The 20369-nt window shown below is 44.6% G+C and overlaps 1 protein-coding gene across 1 annotated transcript in view; it reads left to right on the top strand.

Annotated features, from left to right (window-relative positions):
• PLXNA4 (plexin A4) overlaps positions 1–9362 on the top strand; it is a 510265-nt gene extending 500903 nt beyond the window's left edge. The window contains exons 31-32 of the mRNA XM_077179282.1: positions 2392–2542; positions 3272–9362. Of these exons, the coding sequence (XP_077035397.1) occupies positions 2392–2542; positions 3272–3367 (247 nt within the window). The 3' untranslated portion in view covers positions 3368–9362. The remainder of the gene's footprint in view (positions 1–2391; positions 2543–3271) is intronic.
• Positions 9363–20369: the final 11007 nt, after the last annotated feature.

The raw sequence follows: 20369 nt of genomic DNA, 5'->3' as shown, positions 1-20369 counted from the left end.
TTCACTGTTTTGCAGCCTGTTTTCTTCACAGGTCTATGAATTGTGCTGGTGGCACATGGATTTTTTTTTCCAGTGTCAAGGCACACCTTCCTTTTTGACCCTAAAATTCCTTGCTCTTTGACCCTAAGATCCCTTGTTTTCTCAGCCATTTTATGGATGCCACCAATTCCTGTGTGCAGCTCAGATCTGATCTTCTCCAGCAGGTGATGCCAAGACCTGTTTAAATTTTCCTGTGCGCAGCAAAGGTCTAAGAAATATTTATTCCTCCTGCTCAGCATCTTCTCCTGGGGGTAATTCTGCAGGACAGAGCCTCCTGGGATTTCCAGGTGTTCACTTTACTCACAGACAACTGTCCAAGTCCACCTGGGGACTGAGGGCCAGGCAGAGTGTAAAGAAAATCAAACCCACACCACTTTTCACTGGAGCACTGGCAATGAGGAATATTTAGACCACAGGGCTGAGTTAGCCTAACATTTCTGGCTGGTCCTAAGCCCAGAAGACAAAATGCCAGGACTCCAGGGAGAGAGATGTTTTTGTGCCTGCTGGAAGTTGCAGTAAAATTAATGAGGTTTGCACGAGTTTTTATGGTGAAACAGAGTTTAGCTTTGGAAAATGTCAAGCAAGAAGGACCTCTGCCCCCTGAGCCCCCCTCTGCCAAGGATTACATCAGCATCCCACCACCAAAACCAGGTTATCAACAGAGACTGACTCATTGGGGTAAACCAGGGTGGGATTGAAGGGCACAAAACCAGACTGAGCACAGCTGGAGCCTCCTGCTGTGGAAGGGTTTCCCCCCATGCTCTTGCCCTGCTCTGTCTTGCACAGGCCACTCCAACAGCTGCTCATCCTGCTCTGTCATGGAGTATTTTCCCACTCACCCACCTCAAGCATGCTCACCACACAGCATTTCCATGTCCAATTCCCCTGCAGTGGCACACAGCCTCCATCTCAGCAGGTGTCTCCACGCTGTTTACAGGACACCTGTCAGCTCTTTTGGCTCCCCGTCCCCTCTGCCTCCTAATTATAAAATTGTGGATTGCTGCAGCTATGGGCTTTTTTTTTTTTTTTCTCCTTCTTCTTCTTATTTTTTTTTCCTTGTGCACAAAATGTCAAATTGCAGAAATTAAAAATGTAAATGATGGTGTCTAATTAACCAGTTGACAGCAGAGCACAGCTGCGAGTGACAGTGACTGATTACCTTCTGCAAACCTTGTCCTCCAAGACCTGCCTTACCCAGGGGAGGAAGGACATCAAAAATAGCAACTTCCTTAAAGAGACATCACTCTGCAGATGAAGCCTGCTGGGCAATGGTTCTGGGGGATCCAGATCCTATGGATGAACCCCCCCCAGTCCTCCTTAGCTCCAGGGGAATGCTGTTGACTAGGAAAAGCAGATTCTTCTAGGAAAAGCATATTTTTTCCCAGTCAGACTGGAGTTGAAGGCTGCTGCCACAAATATCAGGCCACCTTAAAATATGGGGCAAAAAGGAGATGCTGAGCAAGAGAGTTGTTGGGATAGACTGGATTGAGTGTGGGTGATGTTAGCAATGGGGGCAGATGTAGTGGTGAGAATGGTGCAAGGAAAAAATACAAATATTTGGGGTTTTTCTGTGTGTGGGAGTGAAATCCTGAGCTGTCAGTGGGCAGCAAGGTCTCTCTGGGAAGAGAGGCAGGGCTAAAAAAGCTTAAATGTCTGACAAAGTGATCCAGCTTCAATCCAGCTCCTATTGACTGGGAAAGTTCACAGGATACTTTTTGGGGCTTCATTCTCAGATTGAGGTGAATACAAGACATATGTGGTGTTCAGGATGAGTGCTTAGTCATTTCTACCTTGGCTAAGTCTCCTTTCTTGCTGTAAAAGAAGAGCATGAGCAGGTATTTCACTGAGGAACCAGAAAAGCCCAAGACAAAGCATGGGGGTTCTTTTCTCCATTTTGTTTGCAGATTTGGGGATTCATTCTCAGATTGAGGTGAATACAAGACATATGTGGTGCTCAGGATGAGTGCTCAGTCATTTCCACCTTGGCTAAATCATCCTTTCTTGCTGTAAAAGAAGAGCATGAGCAGGTGTTTGACTGAGGAACCAGAAAAGCCCAGCACAAAGCGTGTGTTTTTTTCTCCTTTTTGTTGGCGGATTTGGGGATTCATTCTCAGATTGGAGTGAATAAAAGATATAATAAAACCTGATGCTCAGGATGAGTTGCTCAGTCATTTCCACCTTGGCTAAATCATCCTTTCTTGCTGTAAAAGAAAAGCATGAGCAGGTGTTTCACTGAGGAACCAGAAAAACCCAACACTATGCATGGAGTTTTTTTCTCCTTTTTGCTTGCGGATTTCACTTCTTGATCTCCTGCTCTTCCCCTCAAGAAACCCCTGTGTTTGTGCCCCTCAGGTACTACTCAGACATTGCCAAGATGCCAGCAATCAGTGACCAGGACATGAATGCTTACCTGGCTGAGCAGTCCCGCATGCACATGAACGAGTTCAACACCATGAGCGCGCTCTCCGAGATCTACTCCTACGTGGGCAAGTACAGCGAGGAGGTGAGAGCCTGGGGACACCTCTGGGGGCCAGGGGAGAGGAGGTGAGAGCCTGGGGGGCACCTCTGGGGGTCCATGGGACAGCCTACCCATCCACTGGTGGGTCACTGATACCTGTCTGCATCCTGGCTGGGAGGGTGGAGGATTTAAGGAATGAGAGACAAGGTTTGGGGTCTTGAAAGGGAAGGTCTGGGATTCTGGATCCCTGTTTTGTGTCTCTCTTGTTCAATCAGGCTCAGCTGAAGTTTTTGATGGTCAGATGTTAACTCACTGGAGCCCTACGTGAGCTTCACATCCACAATGGGCAAAATTTGCTTAAAGACTGTGCCCAACATCATTCCAGATACCCTAAAACACCCCAAAATGGTCCAGCACAGACTTCAAGGTGTCCAGCATGGTTCTATATATTGAAGGCCATGTGAGACTCCTTAGGGAATCTCAAGTGGCATGGCCAGGTGATGGATAAAGCTCATAAATAGATAAATAACAGATCTCCAAGATAAGAATCCATTTGATTGGTTGCAATCCAGAGGTCTGCACTGAGTCAGATCAAACCCAAACTCCCTGCCTAGTTCCCTCCTCGATGATTGACTTGCCTTGCATGATCTAAGCTAAGCCTGGGACCTGCCTTAGAGAAAGCTCAACCTCCTCTGCTGCTTTAAGATGCTGGACTCAGCCATTTTGGGGAAAGAAACTGAAATCCCAATCACTTCTTCCTCTCTCCTTTTCCAGATTCTCGGAGCCCTCGATCAAGACGACCAGGCTGGGAAACAGAAACTTGCCTACAAACTTGAACAAGTTATAACCCTCATGAGCATAGACAGCTGAGAACTGTCCTGCCAGGGACACCCTGGGAAGGATAAACCAAGTCGTGCCTCACTCAAGATCATCATCTTTACCAAGTGCAAGTTTTGATGGGCTGTAAGCAGAGTCACCCGAACAGCGCTCCTCTCTCTCTCTCTCTCCTCCCCCTCTCTCTTTCTCTCTTTTCCTTCTCTTTCCAAATCTATGGACAAAGCAACAGAGCCCCAGGGGTTAAAAGAAAAGACTGCAGAGGAATCTTGGCTCTGGGGCCATGAAGACATTTGGGTGGAGCTCTCCTTTTCACAGCTTCCCCTCTGCCTTTTGCCCTAGAGAGAAACTATTGAACACACACGAAAACCCCACCAACCCTCGCCCAGCATCGCATCCTCGCTCTGCAGAGGTGAAACTGGGAGGTAACTTCTGTCATGCTGCTTTAACTGCCCTCTGAGGGCTGTAGCCTCTGGAGAGGACATGGAAATGAACTCAGTATTACTCAAGTGTCCCAAGGGGAAGGCAGTGTGCCTGCAGGGCAGAGCCAATCCAGCTCCTCTCCTGCAGAGCCATTGCAATTCTATCCCTCGATAGCGACCCTCTGGGAGAGGAGGCTCCCCGAAAAATGCCACAGCTTTGTCCAGAGCAGGGCCACCATGGGTCATCCTGCCTGGGCAAACAGCTGCTCTCCTGGGGCAGGGAAAGGGTCAAGAGGGGACAAGGAGACCGACGCTGCCCTGCCCATGTGTTTCATATGGTTCTTCTTATTTTCCCAAGAGCCGCGTGTCCCCCTCCGTCTTTCCCGTCGTGTCCTGTTGGTCGTAGCACTGCAGCAAAACGCTCTCTCTGCTGGGTGCCATCCTGTCTGTGGTGGTGGTCCTGCTCCTCCTGGCCGTGGAGAGCACAGCATCGTGCCCCCCTCGTTCCCACCTTGGCTTGGAAAGCGGGAGCCACAGGCCTCGGGTTGTTCCAGGCAAGGAGCTCAGCCTCAAAAGAAGAACCAGAAGGATTTTTGTTTTGTTTTGTTTTTTAAGCTGTTCTTTCCATTTTGTTTCCTCCACTGGAACACAGCTGTTGTTTTCCCACAGTGGAATATCAGAGGGTTACTGAAATGCTTGCTGTGAAGTGAGGTGGTGCACGGGGCTGATGGTGAAGCCTTCCTTCCAAGCCGCTCCTAAGAGGAAATGTCACCACACGCTTTGGAAGGAAATCTTGGAGGAAATCCAAATGAAACACTGCAAAAAATTCTTCTACCTAGATCCCCCCAGCCGAACTGCCTGTCTCCTGGAGGTCTCTGAACTGCTGTGAGCCCATCTGCCTTTTGGTGCCAACTCCTGGCCTTTCCTCTCCTCCATTTCTGGAACCAACAGGCCTTGCTGAAGGCACAGTTGCTGCCTAGGAAGGATTTTATCTCTCTTTGCACTTCTTATCCCTTCAGGGATCGCTGTCACCATGGGACAATTGTGGGGGATCACCCTGTCCCTGTGCCATCCTCTGCTCAGCTTCTGCAGAACATCTCGACTTGTTTCATGGCCAACCAAAGGGGAGTGAGCTCCTGCATCTCTTTTGCCTTCAGCTGTTCCATTCACACAGCTGCCAGCCCAGGTAACACCATCACTAGAGACCCTCGGGGTGTGGAGAACCTTCCTTGTTCACCAGGGAGGCGAGAGCTGGGTCAGCATTCATCTCCCCAGCCATGAGCAGAGCTCCCTGGCAGATGGAGGAGCGGCTGGAGGAAGCCCACGTCCACCTCACCCCATCCTTGGAGCAACAGCCTGGATCTGCTTTGCACCTGGAGGGAGGAAGGGGTGCAGGGTGTATAAATTGATTACAGAGCGAGTTTTTTTGGGTTCATTCCTGTCTCTTGCTGTCAAACCAGAACCTCTTGGGAGTGACAGATCCCGAGTGCGTGTGAGGGATGATGTGGTGCAAGCAGGAGTCAGGCAGCGGGAGGGTTTCCTTCAGCCAAGCAGATACACACGTAGGCGAGTCCAAAACCACTCAGTCCAACACTGAATGTGTCTGTGGGGAGAAAAATCACCAGATTCACGTTGAAACAGCAAACTTAGGGACACGTCTTGGTTTTAAACCCCCAGACATTTCTCTCTTGATTGCAATTCCAATTATTTTGTGCGTGTGCGTGTGTATCTGTGTGCGCGTGTGCGTTCCTTCCTCTTTTTTTTTTTGGTTCTGCTTGCTTTCTGTGGGATTGCTGAGCTGATGGACTCATCATGCACCTTATGGACATCTCAGCAGTTTTAAGAGGCCTGCGCATTGGGGATGGTTTGGGTTTGGTTGGTTCTGCCATGGTTTTGTTGATCCATTTTAGTAACGTCGGCGCATGTTCCAGATCCATTGATTAATGGCTGTGAAAGTGGGAAGTCCCCACCAGAGCCAGTGGTAAGAAAATGACAACAAACAACACACAAACACAGTATTTTTTATAAGTACGTAAATTTAAGAAAAAGAAAAAGAAAAAAAAAAAGGGGAAAAATTAAAAAAAAAAAAAAGGAAGAAACCAAAGGTTTTGACAAACAAAGTGCCACAACAGATAAATATGGACCCTATTGTCATGCCTTGTACTCACAGCTGGATGGTAGGAGTCTAAGGACAAAGAGCTGGCTTGGAGGGAAGTGGTTATGAGTGATGGGCGATCCTGCCTGGACATGCGCACATGAGAGGAAGAAGAAGCTGTTTAACAGAAAAACAAAAAAAAAAAAGTATCAAAATGAACTGGTGTGATCCTGTACTGTTACTGAAGTCAGAGGAACACCACAGGGGAAATCTGAGACTCACCCTGTTTCTTTTCGATGTTTTCAGGGCTGTGTTTTTGGTTTGTTATGGTTGTTTTCCATGGTTGTTATTTTATTTCTTCTTGCTGGTACGGAGTTTTTTCATCTGTATATTATATATATATATTTTTCGAGGAGAAACTTGAACACCTCAGAGACACTGAGAATGAAACACTTAGGGGAAATGGGAAGCACCAGGAGATTGGTGTCTTAACCCTTTCCAAACTTCCCATTTAGGCATTTCTGCTTTCCCTCCACCCTCTTCTTTCCCCCATGCCCAGGATTTGAAAGAAAATCTGCGTTTTGCTTCTCTTTCATCTCCTCTTTATTTCTTTGTCTTTCTGTTTCTCTTTAGTTTGGTGTTTGAGCTGGATTTGCTTTTTTGCTTGGAAAATGTGCCAGAATTGTGATGTAAATGCGTGGGCTTCCTCCCCTGTCCCCTTCAGTGCCCTTCCCATTTCCAACCAGTGTCCCAGAATCCCCCAGTCTAAGAGAAGTCTTGGCATCTTTCTTCCCAGCCTCACCTGTTGAGCTAACTATTTTTTAAGTGCATGTAAAATACAACTTAAAACAAAGACACAAGCAGAAGAATGAGCCCTACTACAACACGGATGCTTTATTTTCCTTTGATTTCTGTTCCCCCCACCTCCCTTTCAACACTTGACCAAAAATTCCTGATAAATAACTAGTGTCCCACACTGTTTTTCAAGCCCCATGGAGAGAACTGGAGCCAAAGTTCCTAGAAGCCCATGGAGAGGCTCCTAATATCCAAAATATTCCAGATGATAGGCTGATCTTTACGGGCATTTCTCAAACACTGCAATCAAATAATTAATGCTGGCACCTGCAGCACCATCAGAAACAAGGGAAAGGGAACTCTTGAAAACTCTTTGAGGTTCTATGGAGAGAGTCAAGATTATTTCTTCACTGCAGGGTTTACAGCACAGAAGAATCGAGGAGAAATTCAGCCACCTTCCTCTCCTAGCACAGAATCATAGAATGATTTGTGTTGGAAAAAACCTCTAAGATCACAGAAGTCTGAATGTTAAAACATGCCCCAGTCCTTCTCTTCCCACTCTTCATCCTGTCCTGAACTTATCCAAAGGTTTGGTCCCACCCCACCACACATCAGCCTTGCTCCATTAGGTAAGAGGGCTATGCCAATTTTCATCCCTGTAGTGGTACCACTGCAGTTGTGTTATCTTGCCTCTTTGACACTGAAGACCATAAATCGATTGGGTCATGAAGGAGATTTACCAGCAGAGTTTTGCTTGGTAATTGCTTAGATTGAAAAGTGTTTCCCAATCTTCTGCATTCACCCACAAGAAAATGTTTGCCATGAAGGGAATGAGACCAAGCAAATCAGATAATTTTAATTATTTTTAATAGTGCTGTTGAAAACCAATAGATCAAATTTGAAGAATCCAGTCAGTGATCAGCCTTAATGTTGAGTCCCCTTTGAATTTCCTGGAGTCTGGGATTCCTGTGAGGTAAAAACTCAAGCACACAACAGTCAATATCAGAAGGACAATTGTTCAGAACTAAAAAAACCATGAAATGTAGATCTGTCCTTCTCCAAGGTTTTAACAAAGTGCTTTGGGAAGAGACACTGCAATTTGGGGACTCTTCCAAAAAAGGAGAAATGAAGATATAAGTAGTGAGAGTTGTCCTTCAGGGCAGGTGGAGGCTTTGGGATGTCCTAACTCTTGCCATCCCAACTTGGTGTGCTGTGGAGCAGGAAATTGGTCAAATACATGAACCTCAACATCATGGTGTGAACCTCAACCTCCTGCCCATTCCCAGCCTGAATTTTCCTGCTTTGCACCTGATGCAGCTCCCATTTCAGGGTAGTGCTTGGTCCATTAAATCCTGCAGTTTTCCTTCACCTCTGTGACTGTGCAATGCCCCTTTCCCCCAAAAAAATCTTGCTGTCTTACTGGGAACAGCTACTTTGTGGAGAATGCTTTGAAAATAGAGCTTGTCAACTGTGTTTTATTTGGGATGGCCCAGTTCTCTACACTTGGCGAAGCAGCCAAGGGGACACAGGCTTACAGCAAAAAAAGAAAAGAATTTGTAGAAAGATGTCAAAAAAAAAGTTAGAAATAAAACCAAACAGGATTTATACTTGGAAAAATAAATAAACCCACCAAAAACCCCACAGAAGTTACAAAGCTGCTCAGTCTAATCAACCTGTCACGTGTTTGATTTCTGTTGTTGTCGCTGTTTGTTCATTGTTTGGTTGGTTTGGTTTGGTTTTTTGTTGTGTTGGTTTGGTTTGTTTTTCTTTTTTTAATCTTCTGTTCTAAAAATGGAGAGTTTACCTCAAGAAATTCTTTCTGCTTGGAAACAGATCACCTCAGAGATGCTCACAGCAGAGAGCAGTGTGCAGGGAAGCTCAGTAAAGCAAACTTGGGTGTGGAAAACAGAGGGAAAACCAGGACATTCAGGCTCTTCTCAGCATTCCCTTCTTTTACTGGTGTGGTCTGGCATTCCCCAGTGGAGAAGTTGCTGTTCACTTTCACACAGACTGAGGCACAAGAGCCAGTTGGAGAAATCAAGGCACATGTCCAAGCTTGAAGTCCTTTCTGAAGTATCTTAAGAGAAACTTGGTGTTATTTAAACTTTCTATGCTGCTCTTTCTCCATTCCCTGGAGAAATTCCGCTTTCCAGCCCAGGCTGGGGTAAGGAAGCAGAGAGATTAGGTGCTAGCTAAATGCTCCCAGTGTTTTCCCCAAGGATTAGAGAGGCCACTGGATTATTTAAGGTCACAAGAGAGGCCCTTCCTTGTGTCTGCCCCCGTGTCTTGGACATACACGTGAGCCCAGAAGTCTCATTCTCTGTTTTGCTAAAGCTTCCAACTCAAAATCAATGGAAAGACATTTCCTTTCACCACAGTGTCACTAACAGCCTCAAAGAGATGTCAAGACAGCATTAGAAAGGAGGTTGGGATCCTTTTTCTTAGGTTGTTGTTGTTGTTAGTTTGATTTTCTTTTGAACTGATCCTAGTTAAAAGAGAAAGAAATAAAATTATACTATTTAAATTGGAATCCCGTTGTTACTTGGTAAAGGCAAAGCTTCTGTACCTTTGTTATAATTAATTGTATACCTGTGTATGTAAATATAAGGCATTCCTATTTTGCAGTCCAGAACAAAAAAAAAGAAAAAAAAAAACACAACTATTTGTAATATAGAATAAAGTTTATTAAAAAAAAAATAAAGAAATAAAAATGCCCCAGGCTGTGATTGCTGATTTCTGTGTTAAATGGAGTCAGAGGGAGGGAACTGAAGTCAAAGAAAAGCTGGAAAAAGACCTTAAAGATCATCGAGTCCAGCTGTTAACCCAGCACTGCCACAGCCACCGCTAAACCATGTCCCCATATCCACATTTTGGAACCAAACCAACCTTCCTTCCTTCCTTCCTTCCTTCCTTCCTTCCTTCCTTCCTTCCTTCCTTCCTTCCTTCCTTCCTTCCTTCCTTCCTTCCTTCCTTCCTTCCTTCCTTCCTTCCTTCCTTCCTTCCTTCCTTCCTTCCTTCCTTCCTTTGTTGTCATCTCTCTTTTCCTTCCCCCATCACACAAAAATACATTTATTGGATTGTTTGATTTTTTTTTTTCATTTGCAGAGGTGGGATCCAGACAGGTTATTCTTTTCCATTTGCTTTTGAGGTGTCATCAGCTCTATTAAAAAATAAAAATAAATAAGAAATGTTGACAAGCTGACTAATTCAGGGATGCTACTAAAGGAACCACATATGAGGTTTGTGGAAGGCAAACAGCTTTCTACAGTCTCAGCTCCATGGAGACCATGAAAAAGAAGTGAGAGAGTGGATTTCAGAGAGGGAAAGGAGTTGAATGAAGCCCTGAGAGCTTCAGGCTAGTTCTGCTTAGCAATGCCTGGGTACCTACAGAGGAGCAGCACATGTACACCTGTAACTGACCACATCCAGCCATGGAAATGAGACACCTCTGTCCTGCTGCTCCTTGGGACACAGAGGAAAAGGCTTGGGGCTCAAATCATGTCAATTCTTTTGCTTCTTTTCTCTGCCAAGGTTGGGATTAAATGTGTGAACGGTATTTCTTGTTGGGACTCAGATGTTAGTTCTTATCTGTGTTACAGTCTCATAAGCTGTGAGTTCTACAGTACTTTAATAAGCTACAAAATGGCCCCATATCTATCTATACAAGGCCTTTTAAGAATAAACTGTCCAATTAAGAAATGGCACCTGAATTATTTTTACTTTTAACCCAATAACCAACAACCCATGCCCGCAATGTGGACTTTTTTATCCAATTACACAAAACCACCCAGACCCATGGAGAAGAAGGTGAAGAAGAAGGACCAGCACTGCCCTAAAACCTCAATTTTCCTCTCAATATATTGTCATATTCTAAACCCTTAAACTCTGAGTTTCCCACCCTGTGATATCACACAGTTCTATTCAAACTGCACACCCACAATCCCAGTTCCATCATTCCATTCTGGAAGCTGCTCCATGGCCTCAGGCCAATGCAGGGTTCTCCTGGGGGTCATTCCCAGCTCAGCCAGTCCCAGCAGTGTCACCCTCACGTGCATCCCCCACCAGACCCCTCAGGCCAGCAGGGTCAGTTGTGGGAATTGATGCTAAAAACCTCTGGGTGCAAGGAGGAGCTTCAGGTTTGGGCTCTTCTGAATTATCAGTGGGTTTAGGGTAAAACCCAAAACCACCTCCAAATAAAGAGCTATGAAGTGTTTTGTTTTTCAGGGCATTGCTTAAACCTAAACTAAAGTATCTCATTAAAACCTTCCTTTCAGACAAAGTGGTTGTATTTACACTTCCACCAGAGCAGTTTTAGGCTATGTCTCCACCAGAAACTGCACAACAAGAGAGAGAATGTCCCTGTAGAAGTAACAGCTTCCATGTCAGTAAGACCAGACAGGAAAAGGAAAAGGAGGAGAGGAACCTGAGGCATGAAAAGGTGAAATGGATTGCCTGGAATCTCAGAAGCAAAGCTCTCTGCAGCCCAGTACCAATCCCAAACCACCCAGCCACTGTTTTTGTGGCTGGCCACAGCTGAGTGTTGCAGATTTGGGAGAATCCATAGGGCAGGGCATGGTTGGCACCAATATTGTGACCCTGCTAATAAATCCTGGACCAGTTTCCTCTTGTCTTCCATGCCAAGACTGGAGAAACAACAAAACACCAACTATTCCCACGAAAACACCCTTCCAAATATTAAATGGAGCTGCAATTACCGAGCACAGCCAAGCAAACAGACTCCAGGCTTGTGGGAACTCCCTGTTGTCAGCTGGAAAATGTTTGTTTTTGGGGGGATTACATGTGTGGGCTCGCTGCTGCTGCTCAGCAGAGAAATTCCATGTGGATTTAATGAAAGAATGGGAGGAAGGAGGAAAGGCTCTGACATGGATCTGTCTGCAGCAGGGCAGGGCATCACTCTGAGGCTCCCTGGGACCTTGGCTGTGGTCACATCTGTGTGACAGAGACTGGAGGCAACAGCCTCTTCTCCCAGTTCCAGCCTCTGGAATGCCTCTGTCCAGCTCCCAAATGAACTGAGCTGGATACTCTAGGCCAAGCAGGTGGCAGGAGCCACCTTGCCATCATTAAAGTTGGAATAGCACTCTAAGATCACCAAATTCAGTTGTTAACCCAGCACTGCCAAGCCACCACTAACCCACATCCCCAAGTGCCACATCCTTTCCCTAAAGTTTCTCTGTCCATGCTGGATTCTCCCTCCCAGAGGCTACAGAAAAGAGGCATTTTCAAAGCTTTCAAAGCTTTCCTGTTTTTATGGTCCATGAGAAATCAGGGCCATTTCCTGCACCTCAGTCCTTGCCTTCCTCCAGCTCCTCCAGTGAGGAAATGGTGACCATTTGCTTCAGGTCTGTGACATCCCTGGAGTGAATAACATCCCCCAGGTGTCCCACAGAAACCTGGCAGGGGAAAAGGCCCTGCAAAGCTCAGAGATGGTCTTTATCTCCCAGGTAACTCCTCTGCAGCTCAGCTTCCCAAAGCAATCCCAGATGTCAGCTGAGAGGGACCATTTCCAGCACCCTGGGGAGGATTCAAATTGCCTTTATTATTTCCTGTTTCCTGCTTTCTGACTCTCCCCAGGCTCAGCTGCCTGGATTGCATTAAGATGTCCCCTCACCATTCCCCATCCTGCTTCAGCAGAGAATGACTCCAGCACCAGCTCTCTCTGGATATCACTTGTCCAAGGGGTCCCTGCCCTGTGTTCAGCCCCAGGTGCACCTCACCAAGGTGGTGACAGGGGTAGGGAGCATAACTCTGAATCCTTTGCCATGCAGAGAGCTGCCAGCTTTAGTGCCAAGGTGTTCCAGCTTATTGAGTGGCAAGAAAATGACCCTGGGATCAATGAGGCTTTATTCATAAAACCACAGAATGGTTTGGGTTGGAAGGAAAATTAAACATGATCCAGTTCCATCCCCCTGGAATGGGCAGGGACACCTCCCACTAGATCAGGTTGATCAGAGCAGGATCTCTGCAAAATCACCTCTTCTGATGAGGACTTTTCTGAGTGGCCGTGGGTGTTTTGTCCTGTGGGGCTTGTCCTGTCTCTCTGTGCAGCCACCAGTGAAAACTGAGCCCTTCCAGGATCCAGTTAATGTCATTACAGCCCTGCTGGCCCAAACAGATCAGTGACTGACAGAGGGAAATGCTGGAATTTCCTCTGGCTGGCTCCAGGGAGGAGCTCACCCAGCTGCAGAGGATTGCACTGTGCCTTTCCAAAGCCAGGTGGGATGAATCCCAGCAGTGGCTCTCCCTTGACCTTTTTTGCTGTAATTGTTTTAGGAACAAACTCTCTTGTTCTCTGCACAGCAGAGTCCTGAACTTCTCTGCCATGTGCTATGTGTTCCCACAATGAAACAAACATTTGGGAGGGAAGCAGGAATCAATTTGGTCTTTTGCCTTCAGCAAAGACATTCAAGGAAAGAAAATTGAGAGAAGAAAAACAACAACTTCTTCTTCTTCTTCTTTTCTTCTTCTTCTTCTTCTTCTTTTCTTCTTCTTCTTCTTCTTCTTCTTCTCTTCTTCTTCTTCTTTTCTTCTTCTTCTTCTTCTTCTTTTCTTCTTCTTTTTCTTCTTCTTTTCTTCGTCTTCTTCTTTTCTTCTTCTTCTTCTTTTCTTCTTCTTCTTCTTCTTCTTCTTCTTCTTCTTCTTCTTCTTTTCTTCGTCTTCTTCTTTTCTTCTTCTTCTTCTTTTCTTCTTCTTCTTCTTCTTCTTCTTCTTCTTCTTCTTCTTCTTCTTCTTTTCTTCGTCTTCTTCTTTTCTTCTTCTTCTTCTTCTTCTTTTCTTCTTCTTCTTCTTCTTTTCTTCTTCTTCTTTTCTTCTTCTTCTTCTTCTTCTTCTTTTCTTCTTCTTCTTCTTCTTCTTCTTTTCTTCTTCTTCTTCTTCTTCTTCTTCTTCTTCTCTTCTTCTTCTTCTTTTCTTCTTCTTCTTCTTCTTCTTCTTTTCGTCTTCTTCTTCTTTTCTTCTTCTTCTTCTTCTTCTTCTTCTTCTTCTTCTTCTTTTCTTCTTCTTCTTCTTTTCTTCTTCTTCTTCTTCTTCTTCTTTTCTTCTTCTTTTTCTTCTTTTCTTCGTCTTCTTCTTTTCTTCTTCTTCTTCTTTTCTTCTTCTTCTTCTTCTTCTTTTCTTCTTCTTCTTCTTCTTCTTTTCTTCTTCTTCTTCTTCTTTTCTTCTTCTTCTTCTTCTTCTTCTTTTCTTCTTCTTCTTCTTCTTCTTCTTCTTCTTTTCTTCTTTTCTTCTTCTTCTTCTTTTCTTCTTCTTCTTCTTCTTCTTCTTCTCCTTCTTCTTTTCTTCTTCTTCTTCTTCTTTTCTTCTTCTTCTTCTTTTCTTCTTCTTCTTTTTTTCTTCTTCTTCTTCTTCTTCTTCTTCTTCTTCATTATTATTATTGTTATTGTTATTGTTATTGTTATTGTTATTGTTATTGTTATTGTTATTGTTATTGTTATTATTTACCCCTTTGAATTTCCTGCCTTCTCATAAATTCTAGTGGGCAATGTACTCACTGACCTCACAACTCCCCAAACCAAACATGATGCCAAGACTTCTCCACGGGCCAGCTTTCCTTCAGTTTGCCATCTGGGATGCAGCCCTGGTTCCTACAGCACAGGCAGGCAGGTCAGCACTCAGGCACAGCTCATGACACACAAACATGTGGTGGGCAGGGACGTGACAAGCAGAGAACACCAGCAGGCATCATGTTTTTCCTGTCTACATCTGTGCTGGTAAATAAAAGGAGGCCAAGGTGGAGAACCAGGCTCTGTGATGAGTTGTCTGTGGTGTTCAGCTGTTAGCAGGCCCCCAGCACAATTTTTTGGATGATTTTCTCCCAGAAAATGGCCAGGCACAGCTTGGGATGAGCATCTATCATGGATTTTTTTTTTTTCCCTTCATGGGTAAAAATGCATCCAGTCTGGCTCTCTCTGTTCCATAGGCTCTAAGACATTGTGGCTTCAGAGGGCCAAATATACAGAACTAGACAAAAAAAAAATACTGGGAAAAGGTCGACTAGGTCAGGAGGTGTTTGTAAAAAAATATTGGAAAATGAGGTGCTTTAAAGGGTCAGTCTGCTCTGACAGTGAGAGTGTGGTGTTCGTTTGTTTGGGGCTGGTGAGGGAAGAGAATGAGCCCAAAAAAATGGTCTGGAGTTGGATTTAAATTTTGAAATGCAGAGTTTGGGGACAGAGAGAGGATGCCAGAGGGAAATCTATCCACTGGAAAAAGTGCTCCATCCCAGGACAGCCCAGCTTTGTCTCAGACTGGCTGGTGTCAGGTTAGTCCTGGACATGGTGTCCTGTTGGGTTGGATGAACTTTTGCTGGAGGAGCACTGGGGTGCCAAAATACAGACCCTGAGCTACCACCAGGACCTGTCCTTCTCTGCAATTTTATGGACCAGGGCTACAGGTGTGGAACTGAGCCAGATCTCATGTCCTGGATTGCAGAAATGCATTTGCAAGGTTTAGGCCACAGTGTGCTCAAAACAGCTTTTGGTTATTCTTACTAGAATAAGAATAACTGGAATTCCTCAAGGTTACTAAGACATAAATTGTGCTAAATTAAGAAAAAAGAGGCTGAGGAACAGAATGCCAAGACCACAAGAATTAGGTAAAAGAGGGTGGTGAAGCACCTGGACTGTAACCAATCACATATCCTGAGAAGTGCATGCAGAACATGTGGACAAGACAGAGGCACCAGTCAAGAAATGTGTAATCAGTGTGTGCAGTAGTTTTAGAATGTAGAAGTCTTATTTTAGTATAAATACAGCATAATGTAAACAATAAAACAGCTTCTGCTTAATTATATTGGGTACTTGTCCAGGAGTCCTGATCTCACACACTGGATCAGGACTGGTGGCCCTGAGTTGGGTCTTGCTTGTCTGCAGTTCAGGACAAACCTGCAGTGTTGGGAAGGATGAAAGTTTGAAAAGAAAGTCTCACAGATATGGATGCTTAGCAGAAAGATTTTTAAATGTGGAGTCTGATGAAGGAATAGAGATGGAAGCAAGTTTTGATATAGAGGAAAAGAATTGCTGAGCCAGTCTCACTGGATAACCAAGGAGGCAAAGGGTGTGTTAGTTAGAAGGGGTTTTATGGCTTAGAGCAAAGGATAAACCCACCCCAAACAAGAAGATGTTTTTACCAAGCACAAAGAGAGCACAGGCAAACAAGGCAGCAAATGGTGCAAGTAGAAAAAAGGTCTCAGAATTTTCCACTGCAAGAAAACTGAAAAACAACTTCTAGCTTAAACTGTAATGCACTAACTTGGAGTGATTGGAGAACAGTAACATGAATATGGTAATTACAGTAGTTATGACAGGCTGTAGATAACAGTTCAGGTATAGATTGGTTCCACTGCATGAAGATGCTCAGCAAAGTCTATAATGCCCTGTAACCAAAACCAAAGGGTCTGCAGGGCTGCCTGCAGCTGGAGCTGACAGCTGTGGGCACAGCTCTGTCACCCACAGCCCTGGGCTGCTGTAACACCTTGGATACAATAAACTGCATTTTGGATACAATAAACTGCATTTTGGATACAATAAACTGCATTTTGGAGAGCCCCTGGAGGCCCACATCTCTCATTTTGGCTCTTACACTGCAGGCAGCTTTCAGCCCTTGGGAAGAGCCACATGGAAAAATCTCCAGGGCTCACCAGGGTCACCTCAGGGGCCACACCATGGCCTGTGCTCCTTCTTGGTGATGGATACTCACAAAGAAGAAGTTCAGGCACTGATCCAATTACATTAACAGCACCCAAGTTTGCTCTGTGCTTTCCCAGTGCCCCAGCTGAGCCAGAATCCAGGGAAACTGGCTCATAAACCTGCCCTGCTTTGCATTAGCAAAGGCAATCTGATTAACTCCCCAGCAGGAGCAAGGCACAGCTCCCAGCCCCAGCTCAGCTTCCACATCAGAGACCTCTGGTGAATTGGATCCAGAGGAGGCAGCTGTGAGTTATGGGGCTGGAATTCCATCAAGGGCTTCTGGGGAGGTCACAAAACCACCAAACAGCTCTCACAGCCTCCCCCCCTCTTCCCATGCACCATCCCCAAACAGAATTACAGCCCCATAATTCAAAGGGGGTCTGTTTGTCTGCAGGAGTCATCTGGGGCTGTAAATCCATCCCCTTTCCTGCCACTCTTCCATCTTCACAGGGGCTTCCAGCCTTCACCCAGGGCTCCTCACTTTCCCCACCCATCCAATCTTCATCTGCTTTCTCTTTCTTTTTCTTCTCAATGGAGTCATAAAAGCAGTGGGTGTCTCACACTGCTGACCACTCACAGCCAATCCCCTTCCCTTCACCCTGGAGAGTGAGAGCAGCATTCACTCTACCCCTCAATCCTATTTATCCACAACCCATTCCCTGGCACCAGCCAGACTGCAAACACCCTAAACCTCCTCAATGAAAACACACCCTGGTTCTTTTGCAGTTGGGCCAAACAAGGGCCAAACAACAATTTCACCTTAATTGTATTATTTTGATGGTTTAGGGGACAAGGAGGTATTTGAGTACACCCCTTTATAATTTTGCTGGCCTTTACATGCAGATGTTTACAAAACTAGTCTGGAATATTTCAACATTATAAATTAGATAAAATTAAGTGATTCCAAATTTAATCTGTTTCCAAACAACAATTTCCCCTTAATTGCATTATTTTGATGGTTTAGGGGACAAGGAGGTGCTTGAGGACACCCCTTTATAATTTTGCTGGCTTTTACATGCAGGTATTTACAAAACCAGTCTGGAATATTTCAGCATTATAAGTTAGATAAAACTAAGTGATTCCAACCTTGTTCTGTTTGTGGGGTGTTTTGGGCACCCTGGGCTTCAGGGCTGGTCCATGTTTCCCAAAGGAAAATCCATCGTGTTTGTCTGTTGACAAACCAGACTGCAAATCCTTTGGAAGTTAAATCTGGGAAGCATCATAAAATACCCTCAGCACTAATTCAGCAAGAAAAAAAAAAAATAAATAAAGTCCATAAAGGAAGGATTTTCTAGGGTCAGGCACAAAGCTGAGACTGGAAGATGCTGGTCACCCCATCTCTTCTACCAAACCTGCTGGTCAGTCTGAATAAGATAAAACTGGGTTTGGGCACTTCACATCTCCTCAGTCTCCCTTTTTCTCCTTCCACCAGATCTTTAACAACGTCCTGCCTTCAGGAATTTGGTGGGATAGGTCAAGAAGCAGGACCTGGAAGTGCTGGACATCCCAACATGAGATAGGACAGGGCTCAGGGATTTCTCTGTCATTTTTGTCACCTTTCATGCATTTTATGATATAAATGATCACCAACTCCCTTGAAGACAGGAGGGAGTTGTGCCCATGTCAAACCACAATGAAACCAGCAGCAGATTTGCTGTGTTTGCTTAAACTTAGTGCTCTTGTGAGCTCAAAGGTGAAAAGCCAAAGGGTTTGTAGTGCTCTGACCTAGGCAGCCGCTCCAGAACACTTGGAATGGTTTTTCCTGACAAATGGTACAAATTTTGAGGGTATCTTGTGCTCCTGACTCTGAAAACAGCACTCTGGGGAGGTTTTTTTCACTACTCAAAAGTACAGGTAGGGTCATACATGGGCTTTAGGCCATATAACAAACCCTGAAATGTTATGGGACAAAACATCTGGGACAAAATAGATGAAATTAACTCTGAACTCTTAAAAAAACCAACTGATAAGAAACCATCAAGAGTCTTGGTGAATCCCAGCAGAAAAGTGCTCTGTACACTGGATTGTGCCCTGTGATCAGCATTGTGCAGTTTCATTTACATGTATAAACTCTTTAGTTACTAAGATTACCCCATGTAATATTTGACAATACAGCCCCTTTGGGAAGCTGGCTGTAAGGGGAAGGAATAAAACATTGTTCCAGATTTCTAGCCTGGGGAATTGCCTTAGAGGCTTGTTTTGGTTTACTTTTTTTTGCTTTGCTATTTCTTGCCCCCCTTTGGAAATCTCTCATTTTTTTCTTCCTTAGGACAGAATTTCAATTAGCAGAAGGACAATGCCATTGGGAAGCACTGAATATCCTTGGAGATAAATCTAGCTGGGAATTGTCAATGCAATATCTGAAGCAGCCTGACAGCAGAGGTCCTGTAAAAGCTTAGATTACCCTTAAAAATAATAAAAATACCAATAATCACTGTGCCTTTCAGAAGGGGAATGAAATGGGTGGGAAGGAGGTTGTTTTTTTGAATTGCTACATTCAACTGCAAAAGAGGACGATAAAAGAAAAAGGAGTGTATTAGAGACACCCAAACTGCTGCATCTGACTCATAAAATGTCTAGATAAACCCCTAGGCACACCTATAAACTCCTTTTGGGTGGATATTTCCATCAGCCAGCTGAAAGTTTCTTGTTGAACCTTCCCCCATGAGAGGGTTGACAGAGACCCATGAAAGCTGCAGGAACCCACATGGGGTAGAGGACACTGAGATGGTTCTGGAGCAGTCCTGAGCATGCAGGAGCATTCATTTGGTGTTTTCTCATTCTTAAAAAACAGGATTTTCAATGAAAGGCAACTTTCCTATTTTTGAAGTATGGGCTGATCCTAAGATGTTTTACATGACCAGTTAATGGCAGATTTGGGCTTTAAAACTGTGTTTCTTCAGTCACTGTTGCAACTGAATGGGCATTTTCATACTAAAACCACTGATTTTCAACTCCTTCTCTCTTTTTTTGCAATTAGTCAGCTTGGTTGAGAGTGGGATTTCTGCAGTAAGTTGAGTGTTTGTACCATTGCCATTTTGCCAATATCTCCTTTAAATATTTTCAGGATAAATACCTGCAACAGACAACTGTGCACAGCTCCAGGCACCTGGCCACTGTCTTTGAATATTCACAATCAGCAAGGAGAAAAACCTTTAGGCACACCTATAAACTCCTTTTGGGTGGATATTTCCATCAGCCAGCTGAAAGTTTCTTGTTGAACCTTCCCCCATGAGAGGGTTGACAGAGACCCATGAAAGCTGCAGGAGCCCACGTTGGGTGGAGGACACTGAGATGGTTCTGGAGCAGTCCTGAGCATGCAGGAGCATTCATTTGGTGTTTTCTCATTCTCAAAAACCAGGATTTTCAATGAAAGGCAACTTTCCTATTTTTAAGGTATGGGCTGACCCTAATGACCAGTTAATGGCAGATTTGGGCTTTAAAACTGTGTTTCTTCAGTCACTGTTGCAACTGAATGGGCACTAAAAACATTGGTTTTCAGCTCCTAAAAACATTGGTTTTCAGCTCCTTGTCTCTTTTTTTGAAATTAGTCAACTTGCTTGAGAGTGGGATTTCTGCAGTAAGTTGTGTGTTTGTACTATTGCCAATATCTCCTTTAAATATTTTCAGGATAAATACCTGCAACAGACAACTGTGCACAGCTCCAGGCACCTGGCCAATGTCTTTGAATATTCACAATCAGCAAGGAGAAAAGAGGAGGAAAAAAAAAAATCTTTCCAGTCAGGAAGCAGAAACAAAAATCATAATTAAAACATTAAATGCAGAACAAACCATCATTGCTTTTTTGCAGCAATTTGGAGCCTAAAACTCCTGTTCACAGAAATGCTGGAAAACATGTGACTAGCATAGATTTGATGAGGAATGGGACATAATTCACAGGAAAAATGGCAAATTCTCAGCCTGGGGGATGAGTTAAACCTCAAAAATAATCTGTCTAGTCCCACAGTTTAAGCCTGCATGGGGCCAGCAGCAGTTTTTGGAGGATGAACTCTTCCCTGAGACTT

Source organism: Agelaius phoeniceus, chromosome 5, assembly GCF_051311805.1.
Source record: "Agelaius phoeniceus isolate bAgePho1 chromosome 5, bAgePho1.hap1, whole genome shotgun sequence".
NCBI lineage: Eukaryota > Metazoa > Chordata > Aves > Passeriformes > Icteridae > Agelaius > Agelaius phoeniceus.
The sequence above is the reverse complement of the archived record's forward strand: the minus strand, read 5'-3'. Positions and strand labels throughout refer to the sequence as shown.